At 37.5% G+C, this 26,467-nt stretch overlaps 1 protein-coding gene across 2 annotated transcripts in view; it reads left to right on the forward strand.

Annotated features, from left to right (window-relative positions):
* ankrd11 (ankyrin repeat domain 11) overlaps nucleotides 1–26,467 on the forward strand; it is a 114,510-nt gene that overhangs the window by 70,600 nt on the left and 17,443 nt on the right. For both annotated transcript variants that reach the window (XM_058088755.2, XM_058088757.2), the window contains exons 3-4: nucleotides 10,583–10,728; nucleotides 15,793–15,925. In XM_058088755.2, the coding sequence (XP_057944738.2) occupies nucleotides 10,642–10,728; nucleotides 15,793–15,925 (220 nt within the window). In that variant the 5' untranslated portion in view covers nucleotides 10,583–10,641. The remainder of the gene's footprint in view (nucleotides 1–10,582; nucleotides 10,729–15,792; nucleotides 15,926–26,467) is intronic.

The raw sequence follows: 26,467 nt of genomic DNA on the forward strand, positions 1-26,467 counted from the left end.
TATTTTTCTCAAATTATTGTTTGACCATTGAGCATTTTTTTCTGGATTAAAAACACTTTACTAGTACACAAATGTGTCTATTCAATAATGTTTCATTGTGGTGCAACAACTTATAAAAGTGCCTAGAAGTCTCTTGACAATCCAGATTTCCATGCAACGTTATGATCTATGTAGGAAAACAACCACAAGAAATGATAATCATTGAATCTTTATTTAAGATTCTCATGTGATGCCACAAAATTAGATGATATCATTATGGCAGTCTTTTCATTTTACATGGGGCAAGTTCGGGCAAGTAGTTCTCACCTTAAGGATTCCCCATGGGCAAGTCATTTTTGTTTTTAATGTAGAGCCCTGCCTTGGTGTGTATTGTATTTATTGAGTATTTCAAGTCAACAAACAAAGGCAAATAATTAAAAATGAATCGGTGTGACACTATCAAAACATTAGCATAGCTAAAATGTGTTTATCACATTTTAACACTGGAAAAAAGATGTTTACTGCCTGAGAGTGAGTTGGGAGTGGATGCGGTGTGTTGTGCAAGACGTGATGGGTTTCTACACTGCACCTAACCATTAGCAAGCAGGGCGCATACCCATCGAGATCAACAAGCCCGTCCCTGTAATGCAGCTGCTGGGCTGCTCAGCTGTCAGTGTGGAAAATTGGAGGTGTGTCACTGCACTGTGTACAGTGAGAATCATGAGATAGGAGTGGCATGGGCTTGGAGTAAACAACTGCCTCATCTATGGTTCTGAAGCCACTTCTAGGCCATGGGATTTTAGACCATCATTTTTAGTCGGGTTTCTTGACTTTGAAATAGCTCCTTTCTCATCTGTGTGAATTGCTGAAGCTGAATTAAGACTGGATTTTTAGATGTTTTTGTGTTTGAAGACATCTGGTCAACTAAGGGGCTGTCCACACGGAAGCATTTTCAAGTGTTTTATAGTTTCAGCCTCTCATCCACACAGGAACGGCATTCTGAGTGACCTGAAACATTCATTCATTCATTCACATATAGACAAACAACCATTCACACTCACATTCATACCTAAACGATAATGTCACTGACCCGCCACTGCTTCCTCACAGTCATGTGACCAGAAGTGAGCTCTAATGACAAGTCAACATAATATTGGAATATTTCAAAGGACATGACTCACTTCAATCAACATTCATATTTTGTTGTCTTATTCTCGACAATGACTTGCAGAAGTAATTCCACTTCTCGTAAGTCAAAGACTGTGGATTTGGGTGCATTTGTTTGTTCTTCTTCTACGGTTTGGAGTGTCACGTGGTACCGTCTGCATGCCTATTCACAGCGCCACACGTAGGTGTGCCTTGTGTATAACATTGTTTTCACTCAGTGATGCATTCCCAAACATTGATGCAACTATGCTCGAATCAGACGCAGTGTCGACACACCTTTTTTCCCTACCCAACCAAAACAAACAAAAAAAAACCAAGAATGGTCCTGCATGGACTGGGCCAAAATAGTTCCTTCAGAACTATGCACCACAGGCCAAATGCAGCCCTCTGTCCGTGTTTAACTGGCCTCTAAGTCTAAAAGTATAATGAATGATGGCCCACATACATGCACTTAACTGTTTTGTGTCTCCACGTAGAAAACAATCATAGAATAAACATTGAGAGATATGCCTTTATTAGTCCAAAAGGGCAAATTTACAGGTAGCCAGAAATGGCAAAAACCAAAGAGACTCAATAGCCCTATGATTTCCGCATAAAGAGAATTGACCAATATAAACAGAATATTCAGGGAAATGTACATGTGAATGGTCTAGGACAGGGGAAAACAGAAAAATATACAAACTTTTTCAGTGCTTCGGTTCCGATTTTCTACAATAAAAGCTCTGATAAAACATTCCACTGTTCTCAAATATCTTAATTTTTATTTTTCTGCACAAAATAAGATGAAAAATAAATAAACAAATCAAGAATAAAGAAAATCAATCAGTAATAAATAAATATAATAATAATAATAAAACTGCAAATAATAAAAACTTAAGAAACCACATATAGTTGGTGGGTAGACAAATAATTTTTTTCGGATTAAAATGAACAAAGCATTATTAGAGCCCTGTAGACATGACAAAACACGACTATAGTCACATTTATACTCTTTTTATTTACAACATATTGCGCAACTGCAGGGTCTTGAGACACATGCTAACTCGCAAACTAGACAGCTAGCGACCTAAACGGTAGCTTTCAAGTTATTTCCTTTAAACTTAAATAGCCAAAAACTTACCACTTCCACACGGATAGGGAGGATAACTATTAACAGTTATTTAACCTTTAACATGAACATTAATCAAACGTAATAATTTTTTCTGGGTACATGATACCATACAGCATCCATATCAAACTTGCGCGGGCCGCACTAACATTAAACTTTCATATCAAAGCGGGGGCCTCAAACTAGTGTCCTGCGGGCCACATTTGGCCCGCGGGCCTTGTGTTTGAGACCGCTGGTCTCGTGGTTAGCGCGCAGACCTCTCAGCTAGGAGACCAGGGTTCAATTCCACCCTCGGCCATCTCTGTGTGGAGTTTGCATGTTCTCCCTGTGCATGCGTGGGTTTTCTCCGGGTACTCCGGTTTCCTCCCACATTCCAAAAACATGCTAGGTTAATTAGCGACTCCAAATTGTCCATAGGTATGAATGTGAGTGTGAATGGTTGTTTGTCTATATGTGCCCTGTAATTGGCTGGCGACCAGTCCAGGGTGTTCTCCACCTCTCGCCCGAAGACAGCTGGGATAGGCTCCAGCACCGCAGCGACCCTCGTGAGGAAAAAGCGGTAGAAAATGAATGTACATGTGAATGAAATGCTGTTATCGTGAGTAGGAATGTTTTGTGGGGAATATTTCCTCCTTCGTTGTGTATTTCCTCACAACCACTAGCCCGTCCCTCCCTGAAGCAGCCCACCGTAAACGACGACATCACGCCAGCTTGCTTGAGTGGAAGTTTCCCGTCCATGGGGCCTAGAATTCCTATCACAAAAACATATATGACTTGCTCTTTGGAGAGAACATATGTGGAAACTTACAGAGGATGAGATACTTTCCTCTGTAAAGGAGTCTTTGGATGTGGCATTGTCTGATGGAGCTTCAGCGGGACTTCCAGTATCACTCAGCTGGGGTCCAAGTGAGAAAGCAGTCGGGCATTTTTTGCCTCTCACCTGAAGTCCGCTAGTTATAGGTTATCACATCGGGCTGATACTAGCACGCGGGGGCATGATACTGGGCCTGATACCAGACAAACCATGTGATGATCTTATTATCACATACTACAGTATTAATTGGCCCTGTACCCTAGAAACCGCCCATGAATGATACGGGAAAAGGCCAAAATGATACTGTGTCAAAGCCCAGGGCAGTGATATCCCGTAGCTGTCCACTCAGAGCGCGCTGCTCTGGTATCGTGCCCGTGAAACAACCAATCAGAGAACAGCTCACGAGTGCTTAGTGCCTAGTGCTTCTCCAGTCACCAAAAAACCCAAACTTGATTAATGGAACTTTAATTGTCAGACATTGATAAGATAAGACTGTTGATAAAATATTATTGTTGAAATATTTTTGCAATTATTGTGTTTACACTGTTTAGATATAATACATGTAATAAACTGAACATTTTCTGGAAACAAAATGGTCTTTTGATTAAATAGTACGTGATAATAAGCTCATGATTAAATAATATGTGATAATAAGATCATCACATGGTTTGTCTGGTATTAGGCCCAGTTTCATGCCCCCGCGTGCCAGTATCAGCCCGAGACCGAAGCATGATACCTGGCCTGATACCAGACAAACCATGTGATAACCTATAATTATATCTAAACAGTGTAAACTGTGTGTTCACGCTCGTGCGCTGTTCTCTGATTGGTTGTTTCACGGGCACGATACCAGAGCAGTGCGCTCTGAGTGGACAGCTACGGGGGCTGATACCGGACATGGTTAAACTCTATATTTTATCAGTATCACTGCCCTGGGCTTTGACACAGTATCATTTCGGCCTTTTCCCGTATCATTCATGGGCGGTTTCTAGGGTACAGGGCCAATTAATACTGTAGTATGTGATAAAATAGGATCCGGCATACCCCCATGACCCCAGTGAGGATAAGCGGCATAGAAGATGGATGGATTGACATTATGTTGCACTTTCATATACAGTAAAGTCTCGTTATATCGATATTCTCGGGAGTCGGAAAAAATACCGATATAACCAGACTATCCATATATCCGATCCTGCGCCGAACTGCATTAAAAGTGGGCGGATCTTTGATATGGCATGTCATTTTCTCCTTGAGTTCATGGATTGCGTATCTAGCATGCTTTTGTACTACAATACATTTTGTACTACAGTAAATAAAAATAAACTTACGCTGTAGTGATTACCGGTTACCGGGACATAATTCACCCCGGAACTATCGATAGGGAAGGTGTTGCCACCCGGAGGGGTAGGCGCGAGGGACGGGTGTTTTCCGCTGTGTGTGCTGCACTCTGGTGGTGGAAGTGTGAAAAATAAAGTTGACTGGAAGCAGCCGTTCGCCGTGTTCTTTTTTGGTATTGAAATCCTTAAGCAAAGATTGATTTAAGCTGCTTTTGTATCGATATAAGCAGACCAAATTGGCTGGCGGGAGATGAAAAGGGCATCGTAGTAACCGGATTATCATAATAACCGTGTATCGTACTAACGGAGCTAATTATATCATAAAAGACTAGAAATTTGCCGGGAAATGAAAATAGTATCGTAATAAGTAGTAATTCGTTTTAACCGATATCGATATAACGAGACTTTACTGGATTATAATATGATTTAAAAATGACTGTTTTGAATTGACTTATTTCTCTTTTCAATAAAGAACACATTTAAGACCTGCAATTAGAATAATGTCAAACCGGAATATTGTTGCACATGGATGAAATATAATCAGAGAAAAAAAAATGCAAAATAGAGAGCATAGAGCTTGTTTAGAGCAGCAATGTTGACGCTTGAGTTTAAGATGTGATATCCCATAGTTTATTTAGCAGGCAACTGGGCTGGTATTAAGACATGGTGATATAGGTGCATGCTGCAATATGCTGAAGTGCTGGCCTCTGTTTGACCGCAGAGGGAGTGGCTCCAGGAAGATGAGATAATGCTACTTCAGGAGCAGAGTGTGTGTGTTCATGAATGGATGAGTGAAACTATGGAGAGAAAGACTGGCAGAGAGCTGGCAGGTCCTGGCCTTCATTTGGTTGTGATTGCTTTTCTGGCTCAACTCGAACCACTCTTTTTTTTTTTTTTAACTGCAGTTATGGTTTCACGGGCCGAGGCTAATCATGCTAATGTCATGCAGAAAACTATAAAAATATATGCCCGGTAGTTTATTAAGCTGACTTGCCCATTTCACCCAATTATTTCCTTTATGCATTCACAACAATTATCCACGGTGCTTCTGTTGTCATTAGGCAATCACAATGACATCTTGCAAAATATAATCAATGACATGCTTTTGATGAAATCACAAAGCAATTTCATACTTTCAAACTTTCTAGCAGTAGTTCCGAATAGCAGTTAATAGCTTAGTAGCTATTCAAGTCTTTTTTTTTGGTTCTTAGTTCACTTCCTAGTATACCATACTGATATTGTAGCTTTGCAGGGCTCGACAATAACGATGTACCGATGGCCCGGGGAAAGTTAAAACAAAATTCGGGCAAGTAAATCCAATCAGTGATATTCCCGTCGGGCAAGTGCACTTTGGCATGCCATACTGCTAAGAGTTTTTATTAAAGCGGTTCTTGTTGGGTGTTGGTAAAACACGGACTGCGTAATTCCGGTGGTAATTTGCAAACCAATCCTTGCAAATCTTGAAATGGACCAATCAGAATCGTTTATTTAGACCGCGGTCTGTGTTTTACCCACACCCGTTCTTGTTCACGATCAACCAATCAGCGATCGTTTGACTATGAAAACATCTATCATGGCGTCCCTGCCAACATGGTCTAATTCTTCAACAACTTGTGAAGGAAAACAGCAAAAAGTGATGAACCAGTGCCTCCTAAACAAGTATTTTATTAGCGGCAGCAAATCAAATGATGGCACAGGTGAGTGAATCACATTGCTGTGACAATTTGAAGTGGTCACAATGAAACACCACCGATTAGATCCAATACCAAGTGCTGATTTTGCACAAGCTACAAAATCTAGCGCTTCCATTTCTCTGTGTATTTTTCTCACCTTTGCTTCACAAATTATTGTTTGACGATTTAGCATTTTTTTCTGGATTAAAAACACTTTACTAGTACACAAATGTGTCTATTCAATAATGTTTCATTGTGGTGCACAACTTATAAAAGTGCCTAGAAGTCTCTTGACAATCCAGATTTCCATGCAACGTTATGATCTACGTATGTAGGAAAACAACCACAAGAAATGATCATCTTTATTTGAGATTCTCATGTGATGCCACAAAAAAATTAGATGATATCATTATGGCAGTCTTTTCATTTTACATGGGGCAAGTAGTTCTCACCATTTTTGTTTTTAATGTAGAGCCCTGCTTTGTGTTTTCGCAAGGATCATGCGGTTTTCTGTGGTGCTGCTTGAGATGCGCAATGGAGTTGAGATTGAGATGCCGGCCGATATAATCTGATTTGTTCGGCTGGTATCGAACCGATATCCAGGAATCAATATAGGATCGAACACCCGTAACCTATATTATTTTATGTAACTTTGGTACACGCATGAAAGACTTATATTAAGATCCACAACTACACTAAAAGCTGGAAATATCAATGCAGCAAATCAGTCAATAAGGAACTAAGGTGTCCAAAATACGGCCAGGGGGTCATTTTTAGCCCACAGTTTTTTTTTTATTTGGCCCTTGGCATAGTCTAAAAATAAAATAACTTAATTCTTAATGAGATACAGTAATCCCTCATTTGTCATGGTTAATTGGTTCCAGACCCGACCGTGAGCAGTTAATTTCTGCCAAGTAGGACTCATTCTATATAGAAGGAATATTTTCATAGTTATGGCATAGAAAACCTGTTTACAATGCTCTAAATATGGTTTTGAACGTCATTAGAGCCCTCTAGACATGAAATAACACCCTGATAGTCACGTTTGCACTCTTTATTATGCAATATAGTTGTTATAAGCACAAAAAATAAGACATTTAAGACAAATTGTTTTTGTTACATTTTTTAAAATCCTTAAAGTCCTTAAAAAAAGACGTTGCATATTTTTATGTTGAGCATTCTGTTCCCTTACCATATTGAAAATGAACCCAGCCGTGACCTTAAACCAGGGGTGGGCAAACTACGACCCGGGGGCCACATCCGGCCCGCCAAGTGTTTGAATACGGCCCGCCCAATCTTTCCAAAGTATTTCATTTAAACTCAACATACAACCTGGCATCATGGCCTGAGCCAACCTTTTGATGGTTTTATCAATTTCGTTTTTTGACATGGTCTGTTGTTTACAAAGTGCTCCTGAAAAAAGGGACACAAGCACATAATAATAATAATAATAATAATAATAATAATTATTATTATTATTATTATTATTATTATTATTATTATTATTATTATTATTATTATTATTATTATTATTATTATTGATATTATTATTGTAATTATTATTATAGTTATTTTTATAATTATTTTTATTATTATAATTATTATTAGAACTATTATGATTATTATAATTATTATATTAATGCTAATTATTATATTAATTATATATAATATTATTGTTATATTTGCATATTTTACATAATAATAATATAATAATTATTATTTTAATTTTATTGTAATGATTATATTTTAAATATTTAAATATAAATATTAAATAATAATAGCAGATTGCATGACAATTTTACAGATACAATAATACCAGGTGGACTGTTACGTGTAAAATATATAGTGTAAAATATATAGTCTGCCCCCCCCCCCCCCCCGTAAATTTTGTCATATCAATGCGGCCCGCGAGTCAAAAAGTTTGCCCACCCCTGCCTTAAACCCGATGATGATACCAAATACCATGATTGACATACAATTACACCAATACAAGTTGACAATCTTAGGAAATAATGTTAATCTATTACTATTTTACATTTGTTGTTGAAAGTTAGTGAATATGAATTTCCACCAGATATTCAGTTTCAGGTTGTCTGACAGCGAAAGCTCTGCTCCTGGGAAAAACACTGTAGCTTAGCGGTGGTCAAGAGCGAAGTCGCTGTTTGATTTCTTTAGGTTTCCTTTGCCATACACCAGCAAAAGAGGCGCTGTTCAACCCCTGTTGTTGTTAGCCTCACTCGGTTGGCTAGCTTTCTGTTTTGACTTGACTGGGGGATATAAATAGCTGTCTTTGAATAGGAGAACTGCAGAAGGAAGAGGAGAGTGGGGGGTAGGCGAGATGGAAGTGGCGCCAGGGAAGATAGGAGTGCCAATGTCTCTGAGCAGAGAAAAAAAAAAAAGCCATACATCCATGGTCTCATCTGTTCACTCACTCAAGTCACAAGGATGATTATACTTGAATGCAGTCAGGAGAGAGAGAGAGTGCATTATGGAGGAGGGGAATGTGGATGGACTGCATGATTAATTCATGACCCTGAGAAGCAAAAGACCTATCCTCATGAAGGAAGGTAATGGATAGTAAAGCATATATTATTGTTGTACAAAGACACAAGGAACACAATGAGAACATGGAGCACATTAAACTGCTCAGTGCAAAACGTCATAACAGCAGACGGTTCTTATTTTTACTGTAAGTCTCAATGCCTAAGCTAGAGCAATGCTATACATCAGAGGTAGGGAACCTATGGCTCGGGAGCCAGGTAGGGCTCTTTTGATGACTGTATCTGGCTCTCAAGCATTTCTTACCACAATAAAAATGTATTTTTGCTAACATTTTAAAGTAAACATCACAGAAATGACTGTTAAAAATAATATTAAAAATCAACAACTTTTTTATGCATTTTAATTCGTCCATCTATTTTCTACTGCAATACGGCCAACCATATCCATCTTTCCTGATATTTTCCAGGTCAAACACCAAAACTCGATTATTACTGGGTAATGCTGTAGTCTACCTCGGTCATTGAGATGTCAACATGTAAATGTAAACTTTCCTCCTTTAGTCAAATAGTCACCTAGCTAAAGCTGCAGAACCAAGCCTTCTGGCAAAGATGGCCAAAAGAATGAAATATACTGAGTATGGTGCAAAATTATGCAGCAGCAGAAGTTGTATTAATGGCAACAAGTATTTGATTTATTGTTGGACACTGCGCTGCTCGCGAAAGTGTGCTGGCCACACCCCATTGGCGTGGGGTAGTGTGCCTGGTCTACGTAATTAGAGCCCATTATATCTAAAACTGTTGGTCTTACATAAAAATGCACACATTTTATTGTATTCAATGTTTAAAAAAATGTATATGGCTCTCACAGATACACATTTTCCGATTTTCTACAATAAAAGCTCTGATAAAACATTCCACTCTTCTCAAATATCTTAATTCTTATTTTTCTGCACAAAATAAGACGAAAAATCAATAAACAAATTAAGAATAAAGAAAATCAATCAATCAGTAATAAACAAATATCATAATAATAATAATAATAAAACGGCAAATAATACAAACTTAAGAAACCACATATAGTTGGTGGGTAGACAAATGATTTTTTTCAGATTAAAATGAACAAAGCATTATTAGAGCCCTGTAGACATGACAAAACACGACTATAGTCACATTTATACTCTTTTTATTTACAACATATTGCGCAACTGCAGGGTCTTGAGACACATGCTAACTCGCAAACTAGAGAGCTAGCGACCTAAACGGTAGCCTTCAAGTTATTTCCTTTAAACTTAAATAGCCAAAAACTTACCACTTCCACACGGATAGGGAGGATAACTATTAACAGTTATTTAACCTTTAACATGAACATTAATCAAACGTAATAATTTTTTCTGGGTACATGATACCATACAGCATCCATATCAAACTTGCGCGGGCCGTACTAACATTAAACTTTCATATCAAGGCGGGGGCCTCAAACTAGTGTCCTGTGGGCCGCGTGTTTGAGACCCCTGAACTATACAGTCACCATCACAAGCTAACATGGATATAAAAACATCAATGTTATGGTACTGTTTCAGTGAGATTGAAAATAAATGTGAGAGAAAAATAAAAATATTCTTTAAAATACCACAAATTAAATAATCACACTTGAGTCTTACTACTTCCCTATTGATTACTTTATTACCTTTGCATCGAGGCAACAATGACAACTACAATGTTCTCATTCTCGGTGCAAAAAAAGAAATCTGGGTCAGCAAAAATGCATTTGCAATGTCGAATACGAAGCACAACGATCTACCTACTTCCAATCTCAGCCTTTTTAAGCAGTTGCCGTGCGTCATCAGGCGTGTTTATCAAATGTTTGAATAGCTTCAGCAGCGAGTGCTTGATGTTCTGCCAATGGGTGCCTTGTACGGCAGTATGTAAATGTGTTTTCAAAGAAACCTAATGGTCAGGTGATAACCTCCCCCACTGTCCTTTTTTTTTTATTCTCCTTCCAGACGGTTGATGACGATGCAATGGCAGCGTGAATGAAGCTTGGCGTGGGGAGAGCTGAACGATGCCCAAAGGTGGGGGTTCTAAAACCCCCCAGCTGGACCACTTCCCACTTAACACCGACATGGTGGAAAAGCAGGGTGGGAAGAAGGTAAGCTTTATAACTACAAACACACTTTCCTTGTAAAAAAGCCTTGTACAACAACACACCTCCAAAAATATACATTGTCTAATCTGGTTACTGAATCTGAACCCTTTTTAAACACAATACTTCACTTTTTCAAAGGTACTGTTCATAAAATGAAGGTAGTAGAATACTGAAGGCCCCTTCAGCCCAACATTCACTGTCGCGTGTATGCAGTAAAGCAGGGGTCTCAAACTCAATTTACTTGGGGGCCAAAAAAAATAAAAATAAACGCATTTATTAAAAACAGAAAAATGAATAAACTTTGCTTTGGTTCCGATTTTCTACAAGAAAAGCTCTGATAAAACATTCCACTGTTCTCAAATATCTTCATTTTTATTTTTCTACACAAAATAAGATCAAGAATAAAGAAAATCAATCAATCAGTAATAAATGAATATAATAATAATAATAATAAAACAGCAAATAATTAAAAATTAAGAAACCACATATAGTTGCTGGGTAGACAAATTATTTTTTTTCAGATTAAAATGAACAAAGCATTATTAGAGCCCTGTAGACATGACAAAACACGACTATAGTCACATTTATACTCTTTTTATTTACAACATATTGCGCAACTGCAGGGTCTTGAGACACATGCTAACTCGCAAACTAGAGAGCTAGCGACCTAAACGGTAGCCTCCAAGTTATTTCCTTTAAACTTAAATAGCCAAAAACTTACCACTTCCACACTGATAGGGAGGATAACTATTAACAGTTATTTAACCTTTAACATGAACATTAATCAAACGTAATAATTTTTTCTGGGTACATGATACCATACAGCATCCATATCAAACTTAACATTAAACTTTCATATCAAGGCGGGGGCCTCAAACTAGTGTCCTGCGGGCCACATTTGGCCCGCGGGCCGCATGTTTGAGACCCCTGCAGTAACGGGAGCATTCTCCTAATTTGACACATGCTCGGGCATGTTATTTTCATGGGAGTAAAGTATTGGGTGCAGAGTGATGAAGGTGCCAACTGTTCAGATACAAGCAGCAGCAGCAGCAGCAGCAACAGACGAAGCACGGAGAGGTGCAGCTTATGCAGGCATAGATTTACAGCCCTCTGCAAAGGATTGCATCAGACTCTGGCATGGAGGAAGGGAGGGAGGGAATGAAACGCACAAGGGTGGGTGGAAAGCAGAGTGAAACGGAAAAAAAAGCAGGCATTGCTGGAAGACCGCAGGGTGTCATATGAAGGCAGATCTGAGAGCAGTAGCCAGTCACAGCCTTAAAAGTAGAAAATAAAATACAAGCAAATTATTTGTTTTGCACTAACTTTTTTTTAACATATTTTTCATGCAACACAGTGTCCACAAATTACCACAATTTTACATCAATTGTAGTTGAAGCTTTTGTGTTACGCTAAGAGCTGGCTCACTCTAGCCAAACACTGTTTGTCTGTACTGTACAATGACATCATCGTCTTATGACTGGGGCAGGGCAGGGGGGAGGAGTTCAAAGAGTCGGCACATAATGGAAAACATGCCCCATGTATAGAGAGAGGGATGGGGGGTCGAGAATTGTATGAAGAGGTGATGTACATGTGTGCTTTACACTCAATCATCCAGGTCACACAGAACAAAATCCACTTGCCTCATTCATGCTTTGTGGATTACATGTACCTATTTCAGTTTGTACAGTTTCTAGCTTTTACAGGAAAACTGCACTTTTTTTTCCCCATCATGTACCATCCATTCATGCACCATTCCATTACATATGTCCTTCTCTTTTCTGTGCGTTCTAAAGATAGAAAAACAGCAAAGACACTGCTAATAATGCACATAAAAGGAAACGCTTAAAAAAACATCCAAAAAGCACAACAACGCTTAATTTACATATGTGGCATGCATCTTAACCAATCTCCAGTGACATTATGAATAATATTCTTAACCCTTGTATTATGTTGCGGGTCAATTTAACTAGCATGATTTGTTAACTAGCATGATTTGTTAAATCATGCTAGTTAATCTTGTATGTCAATTTGTGTCAATTTGACCCGTTTCAGTTTTTGTGTTGACCAAAGTACTGGTTATCCTTTCTTTTTCTTCATGAAATTTTGTGACTTTTCCTCATCGAGGGTCATGAACACAAAAACTGAAGCGGGTCAAATTGTATTATGTTACGGGTCAAATTGACCCGTAACATAATACAAGGGCTAGGAAAACTAGCATTACAAATCATGCTAGTTAACAAATCATGCTAGTTAACCTTGTATTATGTTACGGGTCAATTTGACCCGTTTCAGTTTTTGTGTTCATGATCCCTCGATGAGGAAAAGTCACAAAATTTCATGAAGAAAAAGAAAGGATAACCAGTACTTTGGTCAACACAAAAACTGAAACGGGTCAAATTGACCCGTAACATATACTAGCATGATTATGTTACGGGTCAAATTGACCCGTAACATAATACAAGGGCTAGGAAAACTAGCATTACAAATCATGCTAGTTAACAAATCATGCTAGTTAACCTTGTATTATGTTACGGGTCAATTTGACCCGTTTCAGTTTTTGTGTTCATGACCCTCGATGAGGAAAAGTCACAAAATTTCATGAAGAAAAAGAAAGGATAACCAGTACTTTGGTCAACACAAAAACTGAAACGGGTCAAATTGACCCGTAACATAATACAAGGGCTAGGAAAACTAGCATTACAAATCATGCTAGTTAACCCTTGTATTATGTTACGGGTCAATTTGACCTGTTTCAGTTTTTGTGTTCATGACCCTCGATGAGGAAAAGTCACAAAATTTCATGAAGAAAAAGAAAGGATAACCAGTACTTTGGTCAACACAAAAACTGAAACGGGTCAAATTGACCCGTAACATAATACAAGGGCTAGGAAAACTAGCATTACAAATCATGCTAGTTAACCCTTGTTTTATGTTACGGGTCAATTTGACCTGTTTCAGTTTTTGTGTTCATGACCCTCGATGAGGAAAAGTCACAAAATTTCATGAAGAAAAAGAAAGGATAACCAGTACTTTGGTCAACACAAAAACTGAAACGGGTCAAATTGACCCGTAACATAATACAAGGGCTAGGAAAACTTGCATTACAAATCATGCTAGTTAACAAATCATGCTAGTTAAATATCTAATATACCTTATGTACCTTACCACACCGACTAGGTACTATCCGGCTAGCAACTAGCTTCACCGCACCTCGTCTGCATCACATCAGTGCCGCACGCTCAATGCCAAACATAACGCTACGTGTTGTCGGTTGGGTCTGTGTTACTGTGGGAAGTCGGTGTGCCCCGAAAGGGAATTCCGTAAAACCAAAATACTGAAAGTATTACATGTTGTCATGATAGGCAGCATAGATGTGTCCCATTTACATGCAGTAATGAGCTGTCTGTTTTTATCTGTTTGTGTGTTTTTAGAACGCACACACAAGAGAAAGAAGTGTATTCAAGGATTATGGATGATCTGCAAAAACCCATTAAAACTAATTTGTATCCTAAAACACAGTGACATGTGGGTTTTTTGGAGGCTTTGATATTCATTGTTTCCTCTGCCTGAATCCCAAAAAGTCTTGCCCTACTAAATATCATCAGAATCAAAGCAGATCATTTTTATTCCCCCACCCTAGTACTATTCTAATCTAGGTCTCTAGAAAATCAGTTGTTTTTTTTCCAAATTCATTTTTTTTCCGTTTAATTTTTTTGGTTTTTTTTGTAGAATTGTCCAATTGAGGATTGGTTAACTTTTTTCTGCTGAGATGTCAACGTCTGCACGCATTGCTACCAAATCTACAATGAATTGAAATGCCTGTGTTTGTCATTCAGGAATATGTAGTCACTGATGCAATTCCATTTGCCTTATTACTGTAAGTACTTTATATGTACGTCACCCTTATTTTGTTTACACCAGGGGTCGGGAACCTTTTTGGCTAAGAGAGCCATGAAGGCCAGATATTTTAAAATGTGTATCTGTGAGAGCCATATACATTTTTTTAAACATTGAATGCAATAAAATGTGTGCATTTTTATGTAAGACTAACAGTTTTAAATATAATGGGCTCTAATTACGTAGACCAGGCACACTACCCCACGCCAATGGGGTGTGGCCAGCACACTTTCATGAGCAGCGCAGTGTCCAACAATAAATCAAATACTTGCTGCCATTAATACAACTTCTGCTGCTGCATAGTTTTGCAACATACTCAGTATATTTTATTCTTTTGGCCATCTTCGTCAGAAGGCTTGGTTCTGCAGCTTTAGCTAGGTGACTATTTGACTAAAGGAGAAATGTTTATATTTACATGTTAACATCTCAATGACCAAGGTAGACTACCGCATTACCCAGTAAAAAAAAAGTTTTGATGTTTGACCTGGAAAATATCATCAGGAAAGATAGATATGGTTGGCCGTATTGCAGTAGAAAATAGATGGACGGATTAAAATGCATAAGAAAGATGTTGATTTTGAATATTATTTTTAACAGTCATTTCTGTGATGTTTACTTTAAAATGTTAGCAAAAATACATTTTTATTGTGGTAAGAAATGCTTGAGAGCCAGATACAGTCATCAAAAGAGCCCTACCTGGCTCCCGAGCCATAGGTTCCCTACCTCTGTTTTACACAATCCGGCTCATATTTTGAGGGCGGTGTGTTTTGACGATTAAGACAAGCTGGATGCAAAAATAAACACTCATTCAGCCTTTGTCTCACACACACACACACACACACACACAGCCACACTAGCATGCTATGCTAAACTAACGCCGCTAGCTTCCATTCACCCTCAGCAAGAGAGCAGAATCTTGCCTAAAAACGTTGTTTTAGGCCGACATTTCGCCGTGTTTTGTTATGGATGAGGCAGGTTAGTGGCGGTCCACCCAGGAAATATTTCCCCACTCAAACATTCCTTCTCACAATGGCGTCATTTAATTCTTACTATTGCACTTTCCTCGTTAACAGTAAATTCTGTTTTTGTTGGCCGATTCTCCGAACCAAAAGGCCCTGCTAAACACATATTGTCTATGGCTTTTAATGATCTGATATATTTTGTTTGCAGGAAAAAGTGTTGTCAAACAAGACTCCCAAATTGGATCGCAGTGATGGGGTCAAGGAGATGAAAGAAAAGGCCTCTAAAAGGAAATTGCCTTTCACAACTGGAGCAAATGGAGACCAGAAAGATTCTGACTCGGGTAAGAGATTATTATATTACTTGTACGGTTGACTAGTAACATTGGGAATATTATCCGGAAGCGCGGGTTTCTGATGATAATTCACATTTTTCCGCACACAAGAATAACATTAGGTGCTTGCCAAGTGGATTCATATTTGTTGTTATTTCAACTGAAATAGTTGTTATTCTTATTTGTGCTGCTGATGTTTTGATTCGCTGAAGTGCAAAGGGTGCATCACATCCTCTGAGGTTGACAGGAAGTTGTTAGACATGCACAGAGGTCGGGGGTGGGGGATGGGGGGGGGTTGGGCGTCATGAAGTAAATAAGTCGGTAGCTCTCATTTTAAGGTACCTCTCAGTCTATGGAAGAATGGAGTGTTTTACTATCATGACAGTTTGCACGGAGGAGAAGAATACCAAATCATGATCCAATTAAGGGCAGATTTGTGGAACATACTAGCCTGGTCTGACCAGGTCTAGCTGTGGTAAGACTTTGGCTTTGTGTTTTCTTTAATTAGGAAAAGGACAAATGCTAGTGCTTGTTTGACTTTGGGATTTTGGGGGCTCAAGACTTAGTTTGTTAATAAGGTCCAGCTCTGAGGCTTTGGTAACTGCCTTCATCATCTGCTTTGGCCGAGTAGCTACTTTGGTTTATGTTCTGTAATTACACTTTTGAAAACTTTCCTCTCCAGTGAAGAATGGAAAATAGAATGTGTGTGTACAAGGGTCAGATAATGTTCTAGGTATGTTCAGTAACAATGTGCTCATGCTTTTTACACACAGGATTGCCATTTTCATATTGCTCAAGGGGATTCTGAATAAGTGGAATTTTTGAGAGTTGCACCCCTTGATAAGTTCTTTGATTGGTACTCTGAAGCCCGGTGTTGTTTGGTTGCCTCCAAAGTTCTTGGGTTGCATATCAATGTGTGTCCGGGTCATTGCTGTTCAAATGAAGAATAGTATTTTCCCAGTGTTTTCCTTTGCTGTCGCTTGCTGGTTTTCAAAGAAAGTGACCCAACACACCCCCCAACCGGAAGAAGGTGTGAACTTTCATCTCAAGAACAATAGCTCAATAGTCTTTAAGCATGCTAATGTGGTGTAGATTGGGCTGCGTGGTCGTTAATTCATTGTCTACACGGCAACGACGAGCCGCTGTTTTCAGATTTTTTCCCCCTTTTTTTAAATGTAACCTTTCAGGGCACCCAGAATGTCATTTTTTGTGTGGATGAAATTAATAAACTTTGCCATTTTGACCTGAAAAAGTTCTCGTGAACAGCCCCTCAGACAGTATGTTTACATGCACTGAAGTTATTACAAGTTATTACATGTACCAGTCTCTTAAAAAACTTATATGCATTGGAATCAGCTTTGTGAACAGCATTCAATTCAGAGAAAACTAAGAAGCTGAAAATATGGGGGGCATATTTACACCAGCAAGAAGAGGAATTCATGTAATGGTAATGGTTTTATTTCATTTGAATATGCATCAGATTACAATTGAATGCATCACATAATCAGTTCACAGTTCCACATGTCCAAAAGGAGTAGGAAGAAGCAAAGCTTATTAAATCCTACCCCTCCATCTGGTACTTTTACAATCAGTAACTGTTACATTTGTTCACTTCCTGCTTTCCAATTATTTTTTATTTTTCATTTTTATTAATAATGTACCTCGTACCAAAGTACAAGGTGATATGAGCATCCAATGCCATAATGGGTACCATAGTAAGTGTCAATATAGTGATATATATAGCACATCATGACTGGTTCAAGACTCTTCATCCTTGTATTTAGCAAACATCAACTGCTTGTATTGTTTCTTGAATTGGCTCATCGTTGTGCATTGTTTGAGGTCCTTACTCAATCCATTCCATAGTTTGATTCCACATACTGAAATGCTATGGCTTTTTAACGTAGTCCTAGCATAGAAGTGTTTCAAATGTAGTTCTTCCCTGAGATCATATTTCTCCTATTTCTCCTAAGTATTGGATGACATTTTTAGCTAATTGGTTGTTTTTAGCCTTATGCATAATTTTAGCTGTTTGAAGATGAACTATATCAGCGAGTTGAAGTATTTGTGATTTTAGAAATAAGGAGTTAGTATGTTACTGACAAAAGTTAATATTTTTAAAAGTGTATGAATGAAATAAAAAACAGTTTTAAAAAGTGATTGGTCAGCAACATAACACCAAACAAGAAGACATGGCATCCATTGTATTCATCCATTTCAACCACGTACAGTATGTCACGGTGCTGTCTAGTTAGGATGAAATTATGCAAAAAAAAAAAAAAAAACGAGGACTGTGCAAAGTAATGGGGCGCCACTCGCAGGATTAAACACAACTGGATTCTCATTTTAGCGAGAGCGCCCAAGTGGAGATTCAAACGCAGATCTTCCCGATCTCCTTACCGTGTGGTAAAAAGGCCTTTTTTTTGCACCCTCATTTAAACCATGCAAGTTTTTTATGACTCTAAATAATCAGAATTGAGAATCGTTAGGAATTTGAATCCGTCAAATTCAAACAATGCCCAACTCAATTACAGAATTTCAGTAAATCGACGAAGAAAATAACTTAGTGACGACCACGCCTCTCACTACTGACTACTAAGTACTTTTACAGCCATTGTTTTGTAGTTAAAAATAGTAGCAAAATTATTACAGACACTACAGGAGCAGTTTTTTTTCCCTATGCTTTTTGTAAAGCACCATAACCACAAGAGCCAGAGTAGATGTCATACACACATTAAAACATCATCAGCCGCAGGAAAGAGATGAAGTAAGCTCTGCTATCCTATGTAAGGCTTTACTAGTAACAGTTACCGACTACCATGTAACATTTTATTCCTGTCGAGAAGCTCACAGCTTTAACAAGCCTCGCGTTTCAGAGGCACACAGCGTTCGGCCAGTCATTGAACAATCAAAAGAGAACGGACTGAACAATAGCAGGAATCCGACTGATGTGTGCATGTAAACGTACTGAATGACTGACCTAATTTTTCTGTAATTGTATCTGCAGCAACTCTTCTGGAAACATAAAAGGCAAACAAGGCTAGCATTATGCTCGTATCACACTCTCGATTCATCCACATCCAGTTAGGCTGGCCAGACTGCAGATTTAAATAAATATTTATTTACATTTAGATGTTAGGCTGTATTTATTTATAAAAATCACTGGCTTTACATTTACCATGCATCTTAGAACAGTGATCCAATGAACTTATAAGCAATTAACTTATTGTCAACATTAGGGTGGAACAATACAAAAAAAGTCATAAAAAAACTATAAACTTTATATTTAGGGCTGTCAAAAAAATAATGTGTTAACATTGGTAGCTATTTTGTGTATTACTGTATTTTCTGGACTATAAGTCGCACAATGCCAAAAATGCATAATTAGGTAGAAAAAACATACATAAGTCGCACTGGAGTATAAGTCGCATTTTTTTTGCGGGTAATTTATTTTACAAACTACTTGACCAAAACAGACATTACATCAGTAAGTCAAGTTCTAAGATGAATAAAAGAATACAGAACAGGTTGAATAGGTGTAAGATATGCTAACACAATGGTTAGTCAGATATATAAAAGAATATAAAATAATTTATAATAATAATTTATATAATAATTTATTTATATAATTATATAATAATAATAATATATATAAAATATATATATAATAATTATAATAATTTATTTTATTTAATTTATTTAAATAAAATATATACATGAACAGAAAAGGTGTCCAGTGTTTATGTAACATAGACACATTTTTCAATTATAAGTCGCTCTGGAGTATAAGTCGCAGGAACAGCCAACCTATGAAAAAAAATGCGACTTATAGTCTGGAAAATCCGGTAATTACGTATTTGTGTGTGTAAGTAACGTATGGCCTCGGTTATGACAGCAGACGGAGGCACAGTGGAGCGTCCCCACACAGTCCCACAGAGTCTTGACGCTCTTTGCTAACTTCATTCTGACCTGAACAAAACACACAACAAGCAGTAAAATTCCAACACCCATGTACTCTATGTGTCTCCAACTCTCACACGTCTCTTGTCTGTTCATCCTGGGAACGACACCTCTTCATTTTCATTATAATAACACTAGATGCATTCAGGGACACTCCAACCATCACAAAAAGAGCTTGATAATGTGTGTGTGTGTGTGTGTAAATAGACATAAAGATAAAAAAAACAACAAAGTGGACATTCATATCACTCTAACTCTTAATTTGCTACATTTGAAAACAAGTACATTTGCTTTAACTTCTGTGATGTCTTTGAACGCAACCCTTCATTGCCTATTATAACGTGTTTTAAACTGAAATTAAAATGTTTTCAAACAGAGGAAATAAGTGCACAAACACCAGGTTGCCGCTTCAATATTCTGTTCAAATAATGTTCAATGGTTAAAAAATGAAATGTCAGTTTTAGTAAGATGGTAAATGTACACAAAAATACATACAAAACATATGCTGCACACCTCCAAAATATGTAGGCGAAACAAAAGTATCGCAGTGTAATTTTGTGTTTTCAATTGTAAAATCTTGGCTAAATTAGATGCAAATGTTAATACGTAATGAATGTTGCATTTGTATGAGAAAGGTATTTGAAAAGTTATACTTGTGGAATTTAGGAGGAACTATAGTTGGCAAAATGTAAACGGTTATGGACACAAATAACTGACATGTCCATTGACAATGTGATTGATTGGCGACTAATCCAGATGATATTGTTATCATATCTAGATACTGCATGAGATCAAGCTTGTCACTCATGACCATCTCAAATTGATGCGTGATTCCCTGCTCCAAAATATGCGTTAGACAAATTATCGTCAATCACGGTTTGTTTCGGAACTTGTGTATGTTTTGTGTCAATGGCACATTTTTAAATTTCACAGCTTTTACCTCAAGTTCCCTGTGGCGTTCATTTTGGAACCTGTTTACATACATGTGGGGAAGTACTCTATTTTCCCTCAGTATGTGTTAAAGAAAAAAAAAAAGTATGGAAAAGTAGGGAATTTGATTGGTCTGGAAAAATATATCTGTTTTTCTATGGTGCCTTCTAGAACAGCTGTTTATGTAAGACCACACAGCGCGTGAGGCATCCTGGAAAATATTGGGAAGATTGACAACCATTCACTTCATAATTTATTTATATGATACCAGGGCTGCAAAACACAAATATAATATGCCTGGGAATATTCTAATTTGTTCTGGTCATTGAATTACCAGGGCATTTGATCGATTGCAACTGAATTAACTAAATGTAGGAACTTGGATTGCATGTTTTTTTTGGAAAAGAATCACGATATAACAGACATATTTAGTAGCATTACATAAAAAATACGAAATACATTCCATCAACCGTGGGACAGGGGGTATTGTTTAGATTTGAACCATAACATAATGTGTCAGTGATGCTCACGTAAATTAATGGTCATAAGACACATTTAAGTTGTTTTTTTAATTCAAAGTAATGCTATGCAAACAGCCTTTCTATCATCTAAAGCAGTGTTTTTCAACATTTTTGAGCCGTGGCACATTTTTTACATAAAAAAAATCTTGTGGCACACCACTAATCAAAAATGTTCCAAAATGTCACCACGACCTCACACGTGCATCAATAAGTCTATCGGAGGAACAAGGTAGGTGTTGCCACACGGACCAATATTACATTGCTCTGCCAGTCTTTACACCACAGACACTCCACAGTAGCCACGTTTTTACATCACCACTTTTTCTCTTTCCGAATGACCTTTCGGGAAACAATGGTATCCATAGAAAGGAATATTCCAATCTCTTGTCTACATGCGCCGTGAAAATCAACCAGAATAGTCAATAGGGCATGCCCAGTAAAACGTAAACATCAACATCACGTGATACCGGCTTCTCTGAGTTTTTCTTTCACTTGTTGGAATAACTCCGTATTGCCAGTTTTTCGTCTGTCCGGTCTTGAAATTTAGTTTGAATCAAAAACAAACTTTGCTTAGTCCAGTGCTGATTGCTGGCCTCCATTTTTAAAAGTGAAGAACGTCTGGATCTGCGTGTTACGTCATATCTGAGCATGCGCTGAAAGAACGCACCCGGGATAAATTTAAACAGGAAAAGATCAAATTCAATCTTGCTAATATTTTATAATTAAACTCAGGACATGTTTTATATAGATATATATTTTCTTTTTTAATAAAACTGCACTTGTGAATAAAGTATAGAAGGGTTTAGATTAGGGGTCTCAAACTGAATTTACCTCTGGGTGAGGTTGGTCTGCAGGAAAAAAATTATATATATATATATATATATATACAGAATATATATATAATAAAAATATTAATAAATATGAATTATATTACATATATATTTAATATACTTACTATTTATTAATATATATGCAATATTTAATATGTATTCATATTTTTATATATAATATAATAGTCTTCAATGCTTCTGCTATACCCTCCACTTTTTCAGTGCTTTGGTTCTTTGGAAAAGCTCTGATAAAACATTAAATTATTATAAATGATTATAAATTAATTTTTATTTATTATTAAATTAAAGTTTAATGTAAATTTTTATTTTTCGACACAAAATAAGATGGAAAAATAAATAAGCAAATCAAAAAACAAATGAAAGAAATTAGTTTTTATTTATTATTAAATTATTAAATAAATGTTTAATGTTGATTTTTATTTTTCGACACAAAATAAGATGAAAAATAAATAAGCAAATCAAGAAACAAATGAAACAAATTAACAAATTAATTTTTATTTATTATTAAACTATTAAATAAACGGTTCATGTTAATTTTTATTTTCGACACAAAATAAGATGGACAAATAAATAAGCAAATCAAAAAAACAAATTAAACTTTCATATCAAGGCGGTGGCCTCAAACTAGCGTCCCGCGGGCCGTGAGTTTAAGAGCCCTGGTTTAGATTCTGTTTCATATGATGGCGGTAATGCACACGAAAGCTGCTTGCCAACCGCCAATAAACAACAGAAGAAGAAAAACACCACGAAGAAGAACGCAGTCTGACAACTTTCCGTTTGAGCGGGTACAAGATACCTCAATCGGATTGGTTAAAGGAATATTCCATCCCTGTTCAATTCTTTCCGTTTGAGCAAATAAAGCAAATGCAATTGGAATATTTGGGTCCATGTATACTATTGACATAATATTTGCAAATGATGATTAATGAATGTTAATTATAAAAAGTGATATTGGATAATTCCTCACGGCACACCTGACGGTTTCTCAAGGTACACTAGTGTGTTGCCTTTAGGTGGCTTGTTTTTTTATGTGGCTATGAGACTTGGTCATGGTGTGGTCATTCTAGTAAAGTTTGTTTGCACTATAGAAGAGTGAGCTGAGGCATTTCTGCAAAGGAGATGCTTTGCACAGATCTGCAGCCAACATATAATTGACCTGGCTGCCTATAGCATTTGTCTTTTGGTGTACACCGCATGGATATTGAGCATTTCATACCCAACAGCTTCACACTTCACATTTATGCACCGCAGTAGTCTCTTTGAAAAAACATCCTGTTCGCCATTGCCTCTCTGTCTTGACTTCCTGTTTTCACAATGCGTATGAGTTCCCCAAGCTAAACACCGTCTTAACGTTGAAGGGCCACAGTCGAACAAATCTGGTCAAGCTGGTTAAGGTTGTTCTTCTAGTCCGTTTTCTTCTTGCTAAGCCTGTTTTTGTCTGGGCTAACACTGCACTATTGTGTGCCATATTAAAAGCTACCTGTATAGTAGATGTCTCCTCCCCTGTTTCAGGTAGGCAATCTATTCTTGGTCCTTAACATCACGTGACATGACTTTTTTTTGTCTCTACATCTTGTTAGTCCAGTTTCAACAATGTGAAGATAAAGGTGTCAAGTTGCGGCAGTGCACTGTGAAATATCTTCTCAGAGCTATCGTTTTTTAAAATGTGCTTTACAACATTGTTTTGAACATATTTATGGAAATTGGGAAAAGTCTGAATGCACTTATTAGGCTGGTTTTTATTGTATAATACCATGTATAAACTATATTGTTTAAAATGTACAGTATATATAGTACCTTGTTTATGGCAGTAAACTTGTTCCAGACCTGACCATGATAAGTGAATTTCCATCAGGTTTTCAAAAAAAAAACTGCATTTATTAAAAACAGAAAAATGAATAAACTTTGCTTTTGTTCCGATTTTCTACAAGAAAAGGTCTGATAAAACATCCCACTGTTCTCAAATATCTTAATTTTTATTTTTCTACACAAAATAAGATGAAAAATAAATTAAAAAATCAAGAATAAAGAAAATCAATCAGTAATAAATAAATAAATATGATAATAACAATAAAACACCAAATAATAAAAACTTAAGAAACCACATATAGTTGCTGGGTAGACAAATTATTTTTTTTCAGATTAAAATTAACAAAGCATTATTGGAGCCCTGTAGACATGACAAAACACGACTATAGTCACATTTATACTCTTTTTATTTACAACATATTGCGCAACTGCAGGGTCTTGAGACACATGCTAACTCGCAAACTAGAGAGCTAGCGACCTAAACGGTAGCCTTCAAGTTATTTCCTTTAAACTTAAATAGCCAAAAACTTACCACTTCCACACAGATAGGGAGGATAACTATTAACAGTTATTTAACCTTTAACATGAACATTAATCAAACGTAATAATTTTTTCTGGGTACATGATACCATACAGCATCCATATCAAACTTGCGCGGGCTGCACTAACATTAAACTTTCATATCAAGGCGGGGGCCTTAAACTAGTGTCCTGCGGGCCACATTTGGCCCGCGGGCCGCGTGTTTGAGACCACTGCCCTAGACCATGATGTTGAACAATTTTTTGCTTTCAGGTCATTTGACAGTTGTTTTAAGACTACCAAAACCAAAGTATTCCCATAAAGGGGCAGGGGCATTCGCCTTAGAAACCAACCCTTCTGTGCCTTCATTCATGTTTGCGCATGCTGGCTCACAAGGCTATCCTGCTGCTAGTACTGTGTGTATCCAGCCCCGCCTCCACGTACACAACACGACCAAGAGGCTCAATGTCTGATTCCACTGGGACCCCAACACGCACAGACAGATGCAGAGTGAACACTTTTGTCATCCAGCCTGTGTGGTAAAGAGAGACGAATAAATGCCGGATAAATTATCAACATCTTTTTTGTCCTCAGATTAATCGATTTATTGATTATCGTTACAGGCCTACTTATATACAGTAAAGTCTCGTTATATCGATATTCTCGGGAGTCGGAAAAAATACCGATATAACCGGACTATCCATATATCCGATCCTGCGCCGAACTGCATTAAAAGTGGGCGGATCTTTGATATGGCATGTAATTTTCTCCTTGAGTTCATGGATTGCGTATCTAGCATGCTTTTGTACTACAATACATTTTGTACTACAGTAAATAAAAATAAACTTACGCTGTAGTGATTACCGGTTACCGGGACATAATTCACCCCGGAACTATCGATAGGGAAGGTGTTGCCACCCGGAGGGGTAGGCGCTAGGGACGGGTGTTTTCCACTGTGTGTGCTGCACTCTGGTGGTGGAAGTGTGAAAAATAAAGTTGACTGGAAGCAGCCGTTCGCCGTGTTCTTTTTTGGTATTGAAATCCTTAAGCAAAGATTGATTTAAGCTGCTTTTGTATCGATATAAGCAGACCAAATTGGCTGGCGGGAGATGAAAAGGGCATCCTAGTAACCGGATTATCATAATAACCGGGTATCGTACTAACAGAGCTAATTATATCATAAAAAACTAGAAATTTGCCGGGAAATGAAAATAGTATCGTAATAAGTAGTAATTTGTTTTAACAGATATCGATATAACGAGACTTTACTGTATCTTGAACTCATTGAGCAATGTAAGAATTCTTTACTTTGATGTCAGATTCTATCCCACCTGCGCTTGTATTTGTGCAACACAGTCAACTCACCAGATTGACAGACAGCTGTTGCCCCTTCCAGCCACGACCATACAACGTTAGATAAAAGTTATACTCTTGTTTCTGTGTATTCAAGTAATATCAGTAGCCAAGCAGTCTTGTCAAGATACCCTGAAAAAGCTGGCATAGCACTTTCTCTGTCCTGCTGCTCCCAAAACATGTTTTGACTACTTCTGCGGTTCCCCCTGTTCAAGTCTTGTCAGAAGGAATGTGTCGAAATGGCAAAGAGTTTGGAGAGCCTATGACGGTCTATCAAAGAGAAGAAGGGAGGGTCGGGGGGCATATAAGCTGAAAGTGTTTGCAGATGTTACTAAAACTTAATCAGCTTTTAACTTCGACTGGAACATGTTCCATGCCATGGAAATAAACACTAGCTATCTGGAGTGTGATTGCTCACTGTAGCCAAATGTTTTGTGTTTATGGGCCTTGGGCAATATCGCTAGTGTTGTAACGAGAAAAGTCAAAGGAGAATCAGGCTCAGACACGTCCACCGGTGTTTGAGTCTGCTGTTTGTTTTTGTCTGTGGTCGGATCATACAGTATTGCTCTTCTCTAGTGTTTTTATTGGGCCATGTTTGCGGAAAGATA

Source organism: Doryrhamphus excisus, linkage group LG13 (genome assembly GCF_037039965.1).
Source record: "Doryrhamphus excisus strain RoL-2023G ecotype Guam linkage group LG13, RoL_Dexc_Guam_v1.1, whole genome shotgun sequence".
Taxonomy (NCBI): Eukaryota; Metazoa; Chordata; class Actinopteri; order Syngnathiformes; family Syngnathidae; genus Doryrhamphus; species Doryrhamphus excisus.